The following is a 21,001-nucleotide window of genomic DNA, read 5'->3' on the forward strand; positions in this document are numbered from 1 at the left end:
CACGTCACGACACATGCAAGGTCTCCTCTGGTGGTGCTGCCTTGACTCAACAGTGGCCCTGTTTTTACACCCAGTCACAGCATCAACACTGCATGCTAAATATTATGAGTAGTAGTAAATTTATTGGATCCTGAAGAAGCATCCATACATGTTGAGTGTGGCATCTGTATGAATTAGCACGACTGGTGCGTCATCTGGTGACGACAAGGACGTCGTGCCTGTGTCGCTGAGCTGCCAGTATCTCTGAGCAAATATCTGAGCGACAAACAAGTGCATATTTATATAAGAAATTACACATTGATTTGTATTCATTTCTAATTAGGGTCTGTGTCAAAGCTAGGATTGTGTCACAGGACTGGAATATTTCACATACGGTTCATTATTTAAGCTCACACTTATTTTAGATTGAACTTTGGAGAAAGGATCGTGATCATCTCTTTAGAATTAAAGAAGAAATACAGGCAATGTTAGCGTTAGCAAATAAAACAGGAGAGGAAAGGAGAGATGAGACCTTGACTGTATGTTGTGTCAGCTTGCTTAGCAGCCTGTAATAGCCTGGTCATCTTAATGTTTATTTTTAGCCCTCTTAGCTAACAGGCTGGCTAGTTAGCACTCTGTCTGGCCCACCATACGAACTGCAGCCAATTCAAACACAACACAGCTAGCAAGCTTACCTTACACTTCAAAAATCAAAATAAACGACATCGCTGGCCTTAAGTTTTCCAGGTTTGAGGCTAAAGTAACGTGCCTGCACACTGTTGTTTTAATCTGCAAGGCCTGGTGATCTGAGCCTGTCTAGACACTGGATGTCAGCGTTGTGTCTACAGTGTGGTTAATTTCTAATCATTATTAGGATAATCTGCTGACCCAGAAATTAACAGGCCAACAAATGACCATCAAAGGCCTCTGATGTTAAAGCGGCCCTGCACATCTGAATAGGTGAAGCTGGTTACGGTGAGGTTTTGACAAGCTGCTGACAGCAGATCTGACCTACTTCTGCCCCAGAGTCAGAGTACTCGTGTGTCACCCAGACCCGATACATACCCACACACACACACACACCACTGTAGCTCAACCACCTCAAGCCCTGCACACTACAGTACCCCCCCACTATCCAACATTGTATTACTGTAACCCCCACATGCATGGCCCAAAGGGGCTGCCCAAAGGGGCTGCCCACTTTTAAAGAGACCGTGTGCATGTATGTGTTTTGGAGTGTGCATCTTCCCACAAACACCCCCACTGAGGTTTCTAACCACAAGGGAGCTGCAAGCTAGACAAGGCAGAAAAACTCCCCACCAAAAAAAAACAAAAAACAGAGGAGGTGATATCAATCTACTTTCTCTATCTCTCGTTAGTGCATTTCTTCTTTCCAGCCTCCAGTGTGGCCAAGCACTGCCTGTCTCAGTACACTTTTGCCTCTCACTGACATTTGAATAAAAACATAACCCTAAAGCTGCCTCTGAGTGAGTGCAAACCTCGGTAAGAACGCACACACCACCCCTAAGCTCACCACATGAGGCTGCTGAAAGCAGTTAAACACTGGTGTGTTTGTTTTTGTCTTGTAACCAACATTATTGTTTCACATCAGCACGTATGACAGCAAGTCATAAGAATGACAAGTGCCTGCCCTGACCAGTTCAGGACTGCACTAAACCTCCAGACGACAAGTTCTGACGCCGCCTACACTTCTGATGGAATATCACACACACACACACACACAAACACACACACATGCTTAAAGCTGATAAAGGCAAATGAATATGAACAACGCTCAACTGCTGCAACACACAACTTTACAGTAGTTGTTAACAGACAAGTTGATTGCGATTATGCAAAAGTATAAATGTAATTAAACCTAATGAAACATGCTACTAGAGCAGTAACGTTGTAAAAACTTGTTAGTGAGGATTTATCCAGTGTGGTACTGCTGTCTTATTTCTGGGGGGAAAAACAAATAAACAAAGCAAATATAGGTCAATGGAAGTAAGTCAAGGTAGGTTTTGTTTTCTTGCTTTGCTTCTCTGCTCATTTGTTGTTGTTGTTGTTTCGTCTCACTAAACCTGCTAGCCTTAACATTCGGCAATGAAATGTGACACCAGCAAAAAACTATGTTGTGTTTACTTTAGAAAGCATACAATAGTTACCAGTGCTGGGAGTTTACGCCATCAAACAAAGAGAGGTGCAGTACAAATAACGAATGAAAGGGAAACGACAAGAATAAAAGATTCTGTACGACTTTTATCGCCGTGACGCAGTCAATATTTGTAAACTAATCCCAAGCATGCAAGTACCTTCAAATGTTTTTATAGGACTGCCGTGGAGATGATTCACAATTTAACAATTATATTACGGTCATGCTTTCATGTGATCCGTGTGAAACTTTAAGAAAGAGAGCGAGACTCCTGCGATGTGGCAGCAAACCAAAAGCTAGGGTACCAGGATTATCAGCATCTATATAGCTTCTGTGTAGCAGCTGAGCTCAAAACAAACAGCAACGTCGTTGTTTATGAACAGACATTTTTGACAACCGACTATATATACGGTGATATAATGAAGATAAGCAGAATAACAAGACAAATGAACAGACATGTCTGTGTATTAATACATGAGCAAAGTAAAAAAGGCCTCAGGCCTGGCAAAAACCACCGGCAGGGCAGGTTTTTGCTAGTCAGTCAAACCATAAAAGTGAACCCAACCCAATTCTAATTTACTGTAGAGTACATAAGACATACAAGTACTGACAATTTTCTGTTTTAAAATGAGTCTGGATGTGCAATGGATCGTCTAACTTTTTGCCTCCTTTTTTATTTAGGCACACTGATGTAAAAAACAAGTAAATAAAGAAGTGATTGAGTGAGTGTGTTTCAAATGGCAGATTTAAATTGTTTCATTATGCAAACTGTATTCAAAAGGACTAACCACCTGCCATCCTACACTGACAGCCTCGCGCTCATGACAACAACAAACTACATCATGCTGCAACCAATCTGTGGTGAATTACAAATGATTTGGGATCTAATGCGTCTAACAGCAACAGCATCCAAACCTGAGATCATTAGCAGCAAATGAGAAAGGATGCAAAGATCTGCTATATTAACTCCTTACTTAGTTCCAGTATTATTATTCTTTTCATCTGCAGCACTGACAACATAATGCTCTGATCAAACTTAGTGACTCACAGTCAAAAAAAGGCAAATAACTTTCAAATTAGAACATTTTCACAAACATCTTTACAGACACGGATATCAAATGACGAAGTGCAAGCACGCAGACTTGATTCAACCATCTGGACCGTTTCATCCACGTGTGCTAAAAAACTACGAGGGATGATGTGTGATCAGAGCACCGCACCTTTAGTTAAACCCGTGACACTTTGTGTAATCTCTCAGGTATAAAAAGGTTTAAAAGGACCCCAGATTGAACACTTCTTCTTGTGTTGCAGGAAAATTAGCTCAAAAGTGCCCAAGTGTTTGCGTGCAACCATTAGTTTGAGTGCAGTATTACTAACAGCGTTAATGACATTACTGGCACGCAGCCAGTTATCCTCTCTCCTCACCGACCCAGGATACCCGACCGGTCTGTATGAATATTCAGTGACCCTATGAGCACCTTTGAAAAGCGAAAGCTATTCACTGGGTCCTTCTTAAATATGAACATCTGTAGATTTTGAATTTTGAACAAGATATTAAAGAATCTGAGATACAGTGGCAGATATATCACTTATTCCTACCTGGTTATTTTCTCTGTAATTAGGATTTTATTTTATTTTATTGTATTCGTCTTACATCAAGTGACACATCTAAGAGTTTTTATAAGCTACAAAAGAGGGGAGGGAGAAGAGAAGAAGAGGACACCTGCTGCTACTGTGACTCAAATGCAGATGTAGAGTTTGTGCGTTTCAATTCTGTTGCAATAAATTTGGTAGAGTTGCAGTTGTACGTCTTCAGGAATGGCTCATTTTATTCTTTTTGGTCTTTAGAGTTTAGCAGATGTTACTGACTGAACCTGAGGCTGTTTCCTTCAAGAGGAAAAGTTAAAAAAAAAAAAAAAAAAAAAGCTAAGGGATTGAGAGTGTAACTGTTGTGCTGCCTTCTCTTAGTCCCAGATGGCAATTATCCTGTTTGATAAAACATACTCCAAGAGTTAACTGCAAATGCTAGTGAGGATGAGGTGTGTGCTTCATCCACGAAGCTCTAAAGGCAGCCAAGATTTACAACCCAAAAGAAGTCCGATGTGCTGCCAGTCATTCCTGGCATCCACTCAGCTTTTTGCTAATTTAATTGGAAAGTTGAGCCTCTTTTAGCTCTCAGACATTTTCTACTCAGGATGAGTCAGTAAAGATGAGGACGGAGATTAGAAAAAAACGACACAAAGATAAGAGACAAATGACTTTAGAAAGACTTTGGACAGGGAAACTTTAAATACGCCTTGAGTGCAGATTTTTCATTGAAGAGCAGAGCGCACTGACGCGGTGTTAAAGTTAACCCTGGGCAGCTGAGCCCGAAAAGCTCTCAATGTGCTGAAGCCAAGTATGTTCAGACTTTGGCCTGCCCCAGAGGAAAACGAAAATCTGATCTTTCCCATAACTTTCTGTACTTTCTGCAGTTAAACCTAAAAATTGGCTACTAAATTTCACCAGCTTCATCACTTAAAGGCTTAAAATAATCTGAATAAGAATCCAGCCAAGATAATCCAAATCTCCAGGATTTGGTTCATGTGGTGCTGGTTTTGCAGATCTGGATGCTTTTAAACCACATTTGGTGTCTGCCAGGTTTTCGACTGGCCTCTCCTGCTTTGTGGTCACATGATCATATGAACATCTTGTATGGACCACCTTATAAGTGGTTGTGACTCCGGAGGTAGCAAGTTGATCAGAAGGTCAGAGGTCTACTCCCTGCCTCCCCTAGTTTGCACTCATGCAGTGTGTGTGAATGTTAGGTAAAGCTCTTAGGGACAGAAAAAGGTGCTCGTGTGATTGCATGAATGAGAGTTGTAGTTAGACGTATGCGTAGGTTCACAGTCATCCAGATCGTGGTGCTCTTGAGTTCCTGAAAAAGAAGCCGAAAGGACTTCTTTAAGTTTATGAAGACATTTCAACTCTAATCCCGGATGCTTTTTTTGATGACCACGATGACGGCCAAAACACCTTGACCTTAAACTTGCCGAGGCTTTAACCTCGTCTGCTTTTGTATGAACAACAAGGAAACTTGTAAAGCATCACCTCACACCTAACTTTCCCATGACTCTACTTAATGAGTTCAAAGCGCCACAAGCAGGTTGTATAACTGGAACGTCTGCTCGAGTTTAAGACGTGTCAAAATAAATACAAACAAAGACTGAAGACGCAAATGACAGAGTGAAGAGAAAAGAAACGAGTCTGAAAAAAGAAAAAAATGCATACAAGACAGAGTAGAGGAGGAGCAAGCAAAGTGGAAGTGCAGAGGACACCAAGTCCTTAGAAGACGTTTTGTACTACTGGCAATATCTTCCCACACACACAGGTACAGAGTGTACCTAAACCTAACCCTAACCCTATGTGTCTGTGAAGGTTCTCAGTCATCCAGGTCATCGTAGTCAAAGGAGTTACCTATAGAGTTACCCATAGGTAACTCTATGGGTTACCTATGGGTTAGGGGTGTGTCCTCCAACTCAAAACCGGGGCTAAATACAGTATTGACTTTGATAACAGTCCTCCAAGTTTAGAAAATCAACCAGCCATGCATTACAGATACTCTCCACACACAAAAACGTGCCGGGCTGCAGATTCCCCTCAACACACATCTGTGAGGTCACCAGCAAATCAAACCATTATATCTTCTTCATTACAGGGGCCCACCTGAACTCTGAAGAAAACATAGTTCACTGAGGATAAAGTGACTCTAAACAATGCAGTGGCATTTATACATGCACAGCATCTTAGAAAGACTTGTTATAGACGAGAGGGGAGCGAGGCTGTTGATGGCTCGGATGCAAGCGAGATGATGAACAAATACACATAAACACACGCATTTGCCCTGTGATCGTAAGTGGAAAAACATATTAGCTCACTCCTTTCTTTCCCCCGCTCCCCTCTCATGTTTGTGTATGAAAACCTCTCACCAGTAGGAAATGGGTTATCTACACACAGGATCAGGACTCGGGATAGTGAGCCAGATCTGCTGTTTGTGTGTGAGTGTGAGTGAAATGCAAGGAGGATGAGTGAGATTCAGGCAGCCAGTATTACTTCAAGCTAAATCATCTGGTGGTTTTGGAGCAAAAAGAAGAGCTGCAGTTCATTTATACTTATTTTTAAACCACTAGGTCACTGACACGACTGTTGCAGAAATAATTTCATTGCTTTAAAATGATGCATGACAGCACCGTAAACCCCTGTCTGTACTCAGTAATCAAACACCTTTGGAACACACTCCTTTGCTTTTAAAGAAGGGTTGTAGGCTGTTCCTTGTCTTCTCCCTGAGCCATTCAATCTGTTTCCATCTGTGCAGCAAGATATTTCGCACATACAGAAAACACGGGTATCCATTCTGAAGTTCAACCTCATAAAAAACATACTTACCTAAATGTCATCCTATTTCTATTTAATGCTATGCAGATTTAACCCTTCCAAATTTTTTCAGCCCTTAATTCCGTTGTAGCTCTGTTTGTTTGCCTTAAAGATTTTGTTTTGATATGTTGGTTTTATGGGAAACTGAGAGTTCAGGTTGAGCTGCGATCTCTCTGAAGGAGGAGAGCTTCTTGTTTTCTGCTCACATCAGAACTCGTGCTATGAAAACTAGTAAAACAACAGATCTGGAGTCACAGTGAGGGTGCGTTTAACCTTTCGACATCAGCCTCGGGACATCGGTTTGAAAAACAACACACACAGGTATGTCGGGGCTTTTTTTGGGGTTTTTTTTGGAAAGGGTAGTATCTGAGCCAGCTTAAAACACCGAAATAAACCATTCCAAACATGAATGCCATCTATTTATTGCAGACACTAGTGTTAACTAATAGTAGCATACTAAAACTATAGTCCTATTAGCATGTGCAGACAGTGTTCTGTTCACGAGCGGTGGGCCAAGCAGATCGGTGCAACATCTACAGTAATGCGGAAGAAGTAGCTGAACGGGAAAGCCTACTGGTCGATCTACATTCCTGTCCTCACCTGTAGTCAACAATAAAAATATAAGAGTTGTCTGGGGCCTCACCCAGACAGAGCTTAGTCATTTGGTAGGGGTTCCGCCTCGTCACAAAGGAATCGACTGACATGGTTCAAGCATGCCTTACCATCCTCCCCCAGGGCCAGAGGAGGTGGTACCTCAGCAGGGGAAGGTCTGAGCAGGTCTGGTCAAGGACAATCTCTGCAGTTATCAGAAATTACTAGAGGTCCACATAAACAGCAGTCCCAGGAAGACAGAACTATCATGGATGTTTTGTTTATGGAAATACCCACCAACTCTACATGCAAATATCAAACATCTGCATGAAGGTAGTTACTATATCTTCCTATGTGAAGGTACAGAGGGAGGTGTTGACAGTGTTTGCTTAAGATCTGAGAAAATGTATCTTTATGTGCATTTGGGGAGTGTGTTCATGTGACTATCTGCACATGACCACTTGGGTCTGGCTACATTTGTGAGGGGTAATAACCTGACACAGCAGCAGTTGATAGTCAGCAAACATTTCTTCAAGAGGAAGTCGGTAGCTTTCACTTCAGCTAAACAATCTAGTCTTTAGCACACAAACTGAAACCTAAACCACATCGAAACCAGGAGCCTGACATAGTTTTTTTGAGGAAGTAACAAACATCACATGAGCGTGCGTCTGTGTGTGCACTGTCAGGTCAAGCCAAACCAAAACCAAGATCGCGTCACTCGGAGTGAACCTCCGATTCGGCACAACAGAAACATATTAAACTTAAAACAACATCTGTTGGCCATTTACGACTCTTTCTTCAAGTCTTTTATATTTTTGCGTGGACCAAACACCAAAGTGAAACACACGAGATGATCTTTAAAATGCTTTTCGTGTGCATGTGTACGCAAAACTCACCAAAAGGCCTTGAAAGCTTCATAAATGTCGTTGAGACGTTGTAGTTTGGTCCAAGCTGCAATCTTAAGCCCTGCAGTCGTACCTAAGCATGCAACATTGAAAAAGAAACAAATTAATACAGATTACAGTCATCTCAGGTCAATGACACTTAATTCATGGATTATTACGGTATAACTAACATTACAAGTAATGCTTTTATCAAGGCCATTATTTCTGCATTAATCCATTTGTTGTGCTCTCTAAGAATCTAAGACCAAGACACATCCACATAAACTGCCAGTAAACACAAAAATGAGAAAGAGATACTTTAACACTTGAACCCTATGCAGTCAGGTAGGAAACCACAGCTGATGTGTTCAACAAACACACCTACAACCAGTGACGATGAATCAGTGGTTACAGTGCAGGACACTTCTCATCCATTACACTAATTTTTCCCCGGCAAGAGCGAAACACAACAGCTCAGGGTCACGGATGGGCTGAATTCCATCCCAGCTGTCACGGGGGGTGGGGGTTACACCCCGGACAGGTCACCGATCTATAGCAGATTCACATTCACGGCCAATTTAGAATCGCCAATTAACTTAACTAAGATTAATGCCTCTGGGGTGATCATCCACACTAAGGCCGGCCGTTGGACTCGAACCCACGACCACTACCTCGCAGATTTCTCTCTCTGTAAACCAAATATACCGGTAGATGCTTGGTTTCAGTCACCAGTGTGTTATACACTACAATAAACTACTCCTTCCTGGTAAATTTTACACTCACACACTCACACTCTCTCACACACACACACACACACACACACACACACACACACACACACACACACACACACACACACAGCAGTGATGGAGGAAATGAAAATTATTCTAATGCCAGTATTCTCAACATGTAAACTGTAAACAACCACCGCTGAGCCTCTTCTGCTTCATCTACTTTAAATTTAAACACCACCCACTTGCACCATTTTGTTTTACACTTTATAATAAGAGAAGCCTAATTTTTATCCTGACCTGTACCCTGCAGATTGCAACCCCCCTCTAGCCTCTCTCCTGTTTTTGAAACAGGCCTGCAGAAAACTACAGTAAATGCCTCCTCCTCCTCCTCCTCCTCCTCCTGCTCCTGTCTCTGCAGCAGCAACCTGAGATGCTTTGCATTCCGCCTGGCGGAGCCGACCAGCAGCGGCTATAAAATGTTAAAAATCCGTCCCGACTCGTCTCTGCTGCTTCCCCCGGGCATCGCGCTCACCTCGCCGTGTCGTGTCAGCCGTTGGCTCCGTGTTTTCGTCCGCTATGTGGTCGGACAGTTCTCGGCTCTGCAGCAGCTTTTGTTGCATAGGTTGTCTACTGCTCCCGCAACTACAGCCAGGGCTTTAAATACGCTTTTAAAGCAGTATCTGTCGGAAGAGGAGACGTAGCGCTAGCTTCCGCCGACGTCACGGCTCATTTGCATAAAGAGGCGGAGTCTTGGTGTTGGTATACAAAGAAGCAGAGAAACTGAACTCTTAAAGGGAAATGCCGTTAAAAATAGTGCAGTTCTCGCTAAAAACAGAGGTATCAATGCTTTATTTTGCTTTATTTTTTACATGTACAGTTTTAGTTAGCTTTTCCTGTCTTTTCATAACTAGTTTAAGTTTCTCGTTACACCGTCTATTATTTCTAATGTTTTATACACCAAGGTACCATATACAACCTCAAAAGAACAACAACACATGGTATTTTGCACGTTCATTATTTATTTAATGAAAAGCTAAGCGAAAATGTAGAAGCAGTTTGCATGAAATTGAGTGCACGCCATAATTCAGTAGATCGTAATACTGCCTTCTGCAGCAATAACTTGACGTAAATGGCATGTATTTGTATAGCGCTTTACTTAGTCTGTATGGACCCTAAAGCGCTTTACACTACATTCAGTCATCCACTCATTCACACACACTGGTGATGGCAAGCTACATTGTAGCCACAGCTGCCCTGGGGCTCACTGACAGAGGCGAGGCTGCCAGACACTGGCGCCACCGGGCCCTCTGACCACCACCAGTAGGCAACAGGTGAACTGTCTTGCCCAAGGACATAACGACCAAGACTGTCAGAACCGGGGATCAAACCGGCAACCTTCCAATTACAAGACGAACCGCCAACTCTTGAGCCACGATCGGCACAAAACGTACTCGTTTTCTGTATGACTGTATGACTTTTCCAGTCTCTCGCATCATTGCGGTGGAAATTTGCCCCACTCTTCTTTAGAGCATTACTTGGAGTTCATTGAGAGATCCAGGGATTAGTTTATAAACAGTTCTTATAAAGTCCTCCACAGCTTTTCAGTCAGGCTGAGGTCTGGCTTAGAGGGGTGCATTGGAACAGCTTCGATCATTGTGCTGTTGCATGCCCCAGTTTCAGTCAAGCTTTAGTTATTAGACAAACGGCCTCACATTCAGTGTGTGAATGTGTGTGTGAATGGGTGGATGACTGGATATGTAAAGCGCTTTGGGGTCCTTAGGGACTAGTAAAGCGCTATATAAATACAGGCCATTTACCATTTACATTTGACTCTACACGGAGTGCAGAATTATTAGGCAAGTTGTATTTTTGAGGAATAATTTTATTATTGAACAACAACCATGTTCTCAATGAACCCAAAAAACTCATTAATATCAAAGCTGAATGTTTTTGGAAGTAGTTTTTAGTTTGTTTTTAGTTTGAGCTATTTTAGGGGGATATCTGTGTGTGCAGGTGACTATTACTGTGCATAATTATTAGGCAACTTAACAAAAAACAAATATATACCCATTTCAATTATTTATTTTTACCAGTGACACCAATATAAGATCTCCACATTCACAAATATACGTTTCTGACATTCAAAAACAAAACAAAAACAAATCAACGACCAATATAGCCACCTTTCTTTGCAAGGACACTCAAAAGCCTGCCATCCATGGATTCTGTCAGTGTTTTGATCTGTTCACCATCAACATTGCGTGCAGCAGCAACCACAGCCTCCCAGACACTGTTCAGAGAGGTGTACTGTTTTCCCTCCTTGTAAATCTCACATTTGATGATGGACCACAGGTTCTCAATGGGGTTCAGATCAGGTGAACAAGGTGGCCATGTCATTAGTTTTTCTTCTTTTATACCCTTTCTTGCCAGCCACGCTGTGGAGTACTTGGACGCGTGTGATGGAGCATTGTCCTGCATGAAAATCATGTTTTTCTTGAAGGATGCAGACTTCTTCCTGTACCACTGCTTGAAGAAGGGGTCTTCCAGAAACTGGCAGTAGGACTGGGAGTTGAGCTTGACTCCATCCTCAACCCGAAAAGGCCCCACAAGCTCATCTTTGATGATACCAGCCCAAACCAGTACTCCACCTCCACCTTGCTGGCGTCTGAGTCGGACTGGAGCTCTCTGCCCTTTACCAATCCAGCCACGGGCCCATCCATCTGGCCCATCAAGACTCACTCTCATGTCATCAGTCCATAAAACCTTAGAAAAATCAGTCTTGAGATATTTCTTGGCCCAGTCTTGACGTTTCAGCTTGTGTGTCTTGTTCAGTGGTGGTCGTCTTTCAGCCTTTCTTACCTTGGCCATGTCTCTGAGTATTGCACACCTTGTGCTTTTGGGCACTCCAGTGATGTTGCAGCTCTGAAATATGGCCAAACTGGTGGCAAGTGGCATCTTGGCAGCTGCACGCTTGACTTTTCTCAGTTCATGGGCAGTTATTTTGCGCCTTGGTTTTTCCACACGCTTCTTGCGACCCTGTTGACTATTTTGAATGAAACGCTTGATTGTTCGATGATCACGCTTCAGAAGCTTTGCAATTTTGAGACTGCTGCATCCCTCTGCAAGATATCTCAGTATTTTTGACTTTTCTGAGCCTGTCAAGTCCTTCTTTTGACCCATTTTGCCAAAGGAAAGGACGTTGCCTAATAATTCTGCACACCTGATATAGGGTGTTGATGTCATTAGACCACACCCCTTCTCATTACAGAGATGCACATCACCTAATATGCTTAATTGGTAGTAGGCTTTCAAGCCTATACAGCTTGGAGTAAGACAACATGCATGAAGAGGATGATGTGGACAAAATACTCATTTGCCTAATATTTCTGCACTCCCTGTAGAATACTTTGGTATAGCAGAGGAGTTCGTGATCAACTCAGCGACTGCAAGGTGTCCAGTTCCTGTACACAGATCACCATCCCTCCACCACCGTGCTTAACAATTGGTTTTTGCCAATGTGCTGTGGGTGGTTTTCACCAAAATTGCTGCTGTGCACTTTGGCCAGACATCTGCACTTTGGTCTCATCTGTCCAAAGGACCTTGTTCCAGAAGTCTTCCAGAAGCTTCCATGTTCATTTCAGAAAGTAAAAGAGGCTTTCTCCTTGCAATCCTTTCAAACAAGCCCACAGACCTCCAGGTTTGGGTCAATGCATAATGTATAACATCCTTGTATTAAAATCCAGTTTTATAAAGAAGAAAAAAGAAGAAAATAAAACGAACTGCTGGAAACCAGTTTCCCCTATTTATTGTGCAGCCTAATAAGGAGCAGTTGGCCTCAAAATATCTAATTTGTTTTGGGCAATAAGTATGAGAAAGCTGGATCCCTGCAGTTTGTAAGTTTTAAATTTATTGTTTCAGTATTATTGCTTTTTTTTCTTTCTTTCTTTCATATAAAATTTCAAATACAAATGAAGGTGAGGACAAATATAGTGACAACAGCAACATCATAAAGGCAAAAGTGATGGTTATAAAGGAGTAAACAGAAATGTTAAATTTGCTCTCTCTTCATGGCTACAACATTAGGGGAAAACTCACACACCACAGCATCCCCTTGAAATCAGGACCTCAGTTATAACAGATTGTTTTTATGTCATTTCATTGATTATTCTAAGACCATCGTCTAAATTCTAGCAATGTTAACTTTGGCTTCACTTTCTTGCTGAAAGGTCAAATTAAATAAGCTCCATATTCACACCTTTGGAAAGGTAAATAGGCCTGTTGATTTGGGAGGGAAGGTTAACAAAAGTGTTTATATATTAACATAATTTAGATACGAAATGATTGATGCCTCGTTTTCTGTCTGGGACTTTTAAACATGAAAAATCTAATCAAAAGGAAATTTCTCATAAAATCAGTAAAACTCATGAAGCTGACAAAGCAATATCCATGGTTATGCGTTGCTAACTGTATCGCAGGATTTTCAGGGGACAAATTTCCTTTAAAAAGGCTCTGATATTACACTGTAATAAATGATGAACTACTAAGACATGCATTTTATTGTTGAATGCAACCCCCCCCCCCCCCAATCCAAAAAACCACCCATTCTAATATACAGTAACATTTTCCCTCCTGAGTTTCCCTCATTTGTGCTTTTCACATTCATTGTTTCAAAAAGAAAAGACAGACACTGTGGTGCAGAGCTGTAACTCACACAGAGCCATTAGCTATATTTTATTTATTTTCTGTTGATGGAGATTGTTTTCCAAAAAGAAGTGTCACTATCATATTGCAAAGCTGTAAATCCATCATTTCACTTTCAGTTGTGCTTAAGTGCTGCAGACCAAGCAGATTTGAAGTTAGTTAAATTAGTCATTTGCAGTCAGCTGACTGGGGCTGCTAACAATTTATATACAATTAAGCAGGCTGCTTGAATCCTTGACATCTCATCAGTTATGAAAATTGCTGCCAGTTGAATCAATTAGTCAGCTAATCTATGGCTTGTTTACATCATTAACACCTTATGAAATGCAACATGTATATGATTGATTAAAACAAAAACAGCTCTAAAAGTATCATGGTGCAATTGTAGCTTTAAAAAAGCAGCTTAAATTCTGTTTAAACTTAAGAAACCAGAGTTACTAAAACAAACACACTGTATTATTTTACAGGCGACTCCATGAGCAGAGCTCCCGTCCTCCAAAGTTTAACCCTCTGAGGTCAAGGCCGTCATCAACGACGGCCCAAAAGCTGACCCCTAACCGTAACTGTAACCATACTTAACTGAAGACATGCAAACATGATGCTTTTAGAAATAATGTAAACCAATGAGTCAGTACTGTAAATGTTTTTTTCTGTGAATATGTGTTTTAAATATTGTATTCGTTGTAGTCATTATTAATAAATGTGTATAAATAGGTCCCAACAGAGGAGCTATTTACTTCTGTTTGAGTGAAGTTTGCAAAAACTAAACCGACTAGTTGTTACAGAAAACATAAAATCACGTCTCGCTTGAACTCTATGACCTGCTGTATCTCAAGACCCCGTTTATAGACTCAAAAATGCAGTCTTGCTAATCTTACTGTGACTTATGTGGCTCTGCATAAACGCTGTTTACATGTTAAAGCAATGTAAGTTGTCTGACATGAAAAAATATTGTCCCACCCTCAAAGCAGTGTCTTCTTACTGTTTTAAAGTGGACAATGGTCAGCTGGCAAAAAATTCTGCTGAGCATTGAACTGTTGTCTGTTCAAACCACAGACAACGTCAACATTTTTTTTCAGCTGTCCCATATATACAGAACATGTCCTTCCCCCTGAAACCCACAGCGTGAAGACTAAACACAAGACAAGGAACTCAAGGAACAGGTTATATTCTTTACAAACAGTCATTTAATATGTTTATGCTGTTAATGCTTTCAATAAGCAAGGGTACTGAAAATGCCCCTTTTCCATGTACAAGGTGCCCAAGCCAAATCTAGAACCAGTTCCACACATTCCCACTGACAAAACTACAGTTAGCACAAACGTGTTGGGCCCAGCTATGAATTGCTGACGAGGCAGTTATGTTCTTTCCACAGAAATGTGCCCAAGTTATCCTAACGCTGCGTAGCATTCAGTTTTCATTTCCTGTGAAATGCAGGCTGGTTTTCAAAAGGCATAAATGGCTCTGCATCAGCACCGCATCGATGGGGAAACAGGCCAAAGAGAGATCATATTGCCACTATATTAGCATCTCTTCATTGGCTCACTATCAAATCCAGAATTGAATTCAAATTAAGCTATCAAAGACCTTACACTATCATATTTGTTATATTATCATGTTATTATAGAGCACTTTGCTCTAAGACTGCATGCTGGCTTGTGTTTCAACAAGCTTTGAAGAGCCCCTCTCCAGTAGACCCAGCTCCCAAGGTGGATTCAGGAGACAGACGCATTGTCTCCTTTTAAAATTAGCCTTCAAAATTTCTTTAACCCGGGCTTAACCCTTGCTGCTGTAACACTTCTATGGGCTCAGGCTGCTGGGATACTCCCTCTTTATCACATGTGGTGCATTTGTTGTGTATGCCACATTCACATGCATGTCTACATTTTCTCTTCTTCCTGCTGCGGTTGCAGTTTACCGTTTCTCTTTCTCCCCACTCCAGTCAGCCGATGCAGGCAGCTGCTCCACCCTGAGCCTAGATCTGCCGGGGCTTTCGTCCTCTTTAAAGGGGTTTTTTCCCCACACTGTTGCCAAATGTTGTGTAGACTTTTTAATATAAAAAAGGTATAAGGTATCTTGACGTTAATCGTGTGTTTTGATGCTGTATAAATTAAACTGAAAAGAAGGCAATTTAAAAAAAAGAATGGAACATTAAGGGCATGACTCATTATGTTGAAGGGTGCTGTTTGGACAACAACTACAGAGGTATTGCCTATTTTATATATAACAGAGAGTTAAAAGAAGATGAATAAAACATGCATGTCAGCATTAGCTGATAAATTCTTAATAAAGGCATCAGGAACTTCTCTATAGCATTATAGCACAGACTACTGTGCCTTTGTATGTTAAAGTGCAGCACAAACAGTTGTGTTTTCCTTTTCCTGAAGTAAAAGTTTATGGATTAAAGGAAACTGATTAAAAGCTGCAGGAGGCACAGAAAACAACTTATCATGTACTGTGCTGAGGCATTAGTGGACCTGCATGGTGAGAGATTAACAGCTGCTTATGGCTTTATGTTACAAAACAATGTCAAACACACACACAAATACAACTGCACGCAAGTGCATATAACACAGTGTTCTGAGTATTAGAAAGGATTTTCAGAGAAGCCTCGTTGTAAAAACACCTTGGCAAACTCCACAGGGAGGTCATTCACATAACAGCAGCCCTGCAGGGATTCAGTGTTTTGCTCAAGGACACTTGAGCAGGGTGGACCCAGTCTGCTGTACCTTTGTTACTGCAGGTCTCCCACCCTGCAGCCTAAGCAGGGATTGAGCCAGGAGTCAAATAGCCTCTTTGTTTTCTGAACAGTTTTACACTGCAGACCTGAAATTATCAACCGGTTTTTATTCTTTTAATCTTGGGGTAATAGTTGCTAGTTGCATGTTTGTCAGTGTGATGAGTTTATATTTATTGAAATAAAAATAAATTCTACTCCAAGTAAAACAACTTAAATTGGTGATTGAAAATTAAAATGTCATTTATACTGATTTCAAACGTTTTACAAGCAATTATTAGTTCACAGGGGAAACAAGCAGGTTATGTGTGTCTGAACTGTGTTAATGTCGCTAACTCTAAACTATGAACCTCCACTTCATCAAGCCTCAGGCTTTACCCAATATGAACTTGGTATCAAATTGCGCCCTCTTCTGACGAACTCTAGAAAGTGCAAAATAAACAGTTTTGCAAACAGTATGCAGGTCGAGATTTGCGCAGTAACAAATCATTACACTGGTTAGACGACAAAGCCAACTGAACTAATAGAGCAATAGTTTGTGAGTCCGAGAAACCACTCAGGATTTATCAGCAAACAGCATTTTTTATTATTTGGATTTAGTTCAAAAGAAAGACGCAAAGTCAGAGGAGTCTTAAATTGTTTTTTCATTAAGTATTTATTGTTGTCCATCCTGTGAACCATCCTTCTAACTGAGCAGAAAGTACACTGAAGCTTCGGTTTGCTGAGAATAAAAACAGACTTGAGGTTTCCTTTAATAAGTGTACTGACTGTCAGTTTAAAAAAAAAGAAAAAGAAAAAAAGAGAATATGTACATTTTCATGCTTGTGCAAAAGCAAAGGTTGCAAAGGTATAAATACAATGGCTGAGTTGTCATTCGTTTAATTTACAACATCGTCATGTGTCGCAGTTATATACAGAGTATAAATACAAGAGTAAAGGACAAGTTTAACCTTCAGTTTGAACCTCAGATGACAAAATATAAAAATAGTTCTGTGAACCAGAACCACTGATGATGAAGTTGGCTTTAGTTTTATAATACACTTAATAAACGCTTAAAACTCTTAATGTTCTCTATGTGTGAGACACTTTCTCCAGTTCCACTAAGTTAATATAAATAATGCTACTATTAAAACAACACCGAGTTGAAAGCCATCTTAAAATCACAAAATATAAATATATTATAACATGCGTGAAACATTTTATAGCCTGATTTAACCTAATAAATATCTGAATGTTTAATATCTGTAAGGCACCGCGTGAACAGGAATTTTGACCTTTCGGTTGGTTAATCTTCTTGAACAGCAGCCTGCCAAAGAGAAAACTGTTAAACTGCTCTGAAAATAAACAGACTAGATGCCTCTGTACACTGAGCATGCTCGAGGTCTAATGCTGAAGTCCAAGTTTGTATGTCAAGTTCAACCTGTAGATCAAAACGATGCAGCATCGTGACACAACTTCCTATTTGTCGTTGGTTTTGATTGGCTATAATAGACTGAAAATCTTTGGAAAAGAAAAAAAATCTATACAATAACTTTGGTAAAGCTTGGTTTGCAGTCCACTTGTGTGAATTCTGGATAAAGTTTACGGGGAAAATCTAATGTGATAGATTTTTTCAGCTTGATCCAAAGAAACCCAATGCTAACTCCTTTGTAATTTGTCACAAACATGTGCAACTCTGACTTTCAAGTGGCTACATAGTGTTAAAAACCCAGAAAACAATAAAATGGTTCCTTCATTTACCCATACTCCACCTGCTTGGCAATTTTACGGGAAATTGGCCAGTTGGTTTCTACATAATCCTCCTGATAGAGGGAAAAACTACAAATACATAACTTCCTTCACAAAGATTTAAAAAAAAAAATTAAAGGAAAAACTTTGTCCAACAATGGAAAAATATCTCTTACTGTTGACATACTGTACAGTTAGCCCCTATTTTATTACCTGTTCAAACATATTCCAGCTGCTGCAGATCCTCTGACCCACACCTGAGTGTCGATCAAGTTTAAGCCCAGTTCCCACCATTGCGTATCATCATATTTCCTGTCCATTAAAGCATCCCCTTCATCAAAATAATCTTCTATCGGGGCTTTCCCACTGTGATGGTGAAATCTTCAACCGCAGTTTTGTTTTCGGGGTATTCTGACTCCTCTGAGCTGCAGACACTAACGTCAAAAACACGGTTGGAGGTATGGCTCAGTCACACGCTGTTACCACATGTGTGTTCGCACTTACATAAACACTAAATGTGTTCAAAACCTTCATTAAAGTGAACTTTGATGCATTTTGGATTGAAAAATTATCCAGCAGAACATGAGCTCACTTTCCCTCTTTCAGTCTTGAGTTTTCCTTCATTAAATGATAAAATAAGTTCTGTTAGTATTTCTAATCTTAACTTCATAGAAGACAGGAGAAGCTGCCCGGGTTGGTCATACTTCATGTAGACTTTGAGCTTCTTTGCATTCCTTCATATCCCGGTGATGCAGATTGCTTTTCTCCTTGCTGTGCTTTCCAAATATGGATCTTCCCTTCATTATCCAGGATTTGTTTGAACAGAGGGAATTCAGTGAGAACTTGCACTCTGACTATAAAACATAATTTCAGTCCTTCTGCCTCTTTACTCCACCTTCCAGATGGCGATCTTCCCATCATGTTTTCCAGCTCCACTGAGGACGTAGCGGTCCTCAGCTGAGCACAGCCCTGTCACTTTGTCGGTATGGCCGTGAAGCTCCTTCAGGACCTGGTACCGCTCTGTGTCCAGGATGTAAACCTTCCCTTTGGTTGAACTGCGACCCATGCCGCCAACCCACACCTACACAGCAAAGAGGTTAGTTAATTTGGTTAAATGTCAAATAGTTTCTCAAGCATCAGTTCAGATTAACATTCGTTAACAACCGGGGGAAAGTGGGGTAAGATGAGCAGGTGGGGCCAAATTCATCCTAAAGAATTATACACTAATTTTTCCGTTTTTGCTAGCAAAGGAGCAGTCTTAGATAACATGTGACATCACGTGTCACAGCTGAGACCAAAGTGGAGGCGCTTAGCTATAATGCACAGGTGAAAACTAAACACAGCATGTGAGCACAGACACCTCATACCAACTGTGAAACATGGTGATTTGGGCTTGTTTTGCATCGCCAGGACTTGGGTACCTTGCAGTCTTTGCAGCTGACCACAAAATTCTGTGTATGCCAAAGTATTCCAGAGTCAAATGTGAGGCCGACAGTCTGACAGCTAAAGCTTAGCTGAAACTGTCGTGCACCAATACAATGATCAAAGGTGCACAAGAATTAATTAACATTAATTAATGTTGAGGAATTTAAGTACTTGGGAGTGCTACTAGACTCTAAATTATCCTTTAAAAAACACATTAAAAAAAAGTAGTGAAAACTGTAAATGTTAATATACAGAACTTTAGACATATCCGCACATCATTAACAGACACAGCAGCGATTACATTCCTGCACTCAATGATACTGGCTCATATTGAATATTGTATTACAAGTTGGTCCTATACGAGCTCTGCTGCTACTGGGCCAATTGAAGTGTGCTACAAAAGAGCATTGAAAATATTAGATAAAAAAACCTTTTTCATATCACCATTGTCAAATTTTAGAAAAATACAAGTTTTTAAATTTTACTAATTTCAAATTATATCTGCCTGTCTAATATACAAAGTTATATATGGTCTGGCGCCTCCACCAATGAGTGATTTTATTAAACAAAAGTCTAGCAGTGTTGCCGGGTCTCGACTGACTCGAGCCACTGTTAGAGGTGATTGTGAACTGGCATTCAGGCGGACCACCTTTTCACAGAATGCTCTGTCATATCAGGGAGTGAGCTTCTGGAATAGTCTTCCACTGTCAGTGAGGGAAAGTACAAGTCTACCCATCTTTAAGAGTCACTTAAAAGGGCGGCTGAGGGACACACAAACATGTAATCATGTTTAATAATCATGTTTTATATTGGACGGGAAAAAGAGTTAGTGTATTACAAAAAGGGAAACAACTGTTAGTGCAATGGGTGAACGCAATATCACGACGGTCAGGGCATATACAATACTGGGTTTGTGCAATATAATTGATGTGTTTCCGTTATTGTTATCTATACTGTCCTCTGTGTCCACTCTCCTTGTCATTGTTTGTTCTAGTATAATGTGATCACTGTTTTTGTCCTTGTCACATGACCTGTAAATAGTGTCTCTGTATGTTTTTACTAACTTGTGTTTAACACCAACCTGCCAGAGGGTCTGCAGATGGAAATTAGCCCAAGGCCATAATCTGGCATATTTACATTTGTTAAAATGTTCATTAATATGTATTGCCCCTCTTTCTAAAAATAAACTTGAAGTCGCTGAATGTCATTAACTTTTTATGGTGAATGGATGGGGGCTTTGTGTGGATGGAGCTTTGCTCCTCATAAGGGCAAGTAGACTGAAGGACCCCTTTATTTGTGCCTTATATTGTTTTTAATGATCTGCTTCTGCTGCTATGGTTTGAATAACAACTAAGATCCTGAAGCCGCATTATACCCATTTTATTCTTGTGTTGTATTCATGATTGAAAGGCTAACTTCACTGAAAGATTTCTTACATTGCCCCACTCTCCCCTAAGCTCCTATTGCAACTAGTTAACTTCTCTTAGAATTTAACAAATTAAAGAAGGACTAAAACAAATAAAAATAAAACAAAAACATTGTATTTTGAATGTTCAAATGTGAAAAATTAGCACTTCTGAGACTCACTGATTATCATATTAACATCAACCATAAAAATAAGAATATTTTCCATATTGCTCTGTACGTGTGCGTG

General features: G+C 40.6%; 2 protein-coding genes across 3 annotated transcripts in view; both read right to left on the reverse strand.

Annotated features, from left to right (window-relative positions):
- slc45a4a (solute carrier family 45 member 4a) overlaps window positions 1-9,440 on the reverse strand; it is a 51,128-nt gene extending 41,688 nt beyond the window's left edge. Inside the window, exons 1-2 of the mRNA XM_085445273.1 lie at window positions 9,289-9,440; window positions 8,035-8,116 (exon numbers count right to left, since the gene is read on the reverse strand). The gene's annotated coding sequence lies outside the window, so the exon portion shown is untranslated. The remainder of the gene's footprint in view (window positions 1-8,034; window positions 8,117-9,288) is intronic.
- Window positions 9,441-16,825: 7,385 nt separating this feature from the next.
- The window catches only part of dennd3a (DENN/MADD domain containing 3a), a 28,517-nt gene continuing 24,341 nt past the window's right edge, over window positions 16,826-21,001 (reverse strand). The window contains exons 30-31 of one of the 2 annotated variants that reach the window (XM_085445746.1): window positions 18,818-19,003; window positions 16,826-18,719 (exon numbers count right to left, since the gene is read on the reverse strand). In XM_085445746.1, the coding sequence (XP_085301872.1) occupies window positions 18,621-18,719; window positions 18,818-19,003 (285 nt within the window). In that variant the 3' untranslated portion in view covers window positions 16,826-18,620. Of the gene's footprint in view, window positions 19,004-21,001 lie in introns of both variants that reach the window. The other variant, XM_085445747.1, reaches the window with a different exon arrangement.

Source organism: Copadichromis virginalis, linkage group LG22, assembly GCF_057382275.1.
Source record: "Copadichromis virginalis isolate Kocher_CV1m ecotype Utaka linkage group LG22, C_Virginalis_male_GT1.1, whole genome shotgun sequence".
NCBI lineage: Eukaryota > Metazoa > Chordata > Actinopteri > Cichliformes > Cichlidae > Copadichromis > Copadichromis virginalis.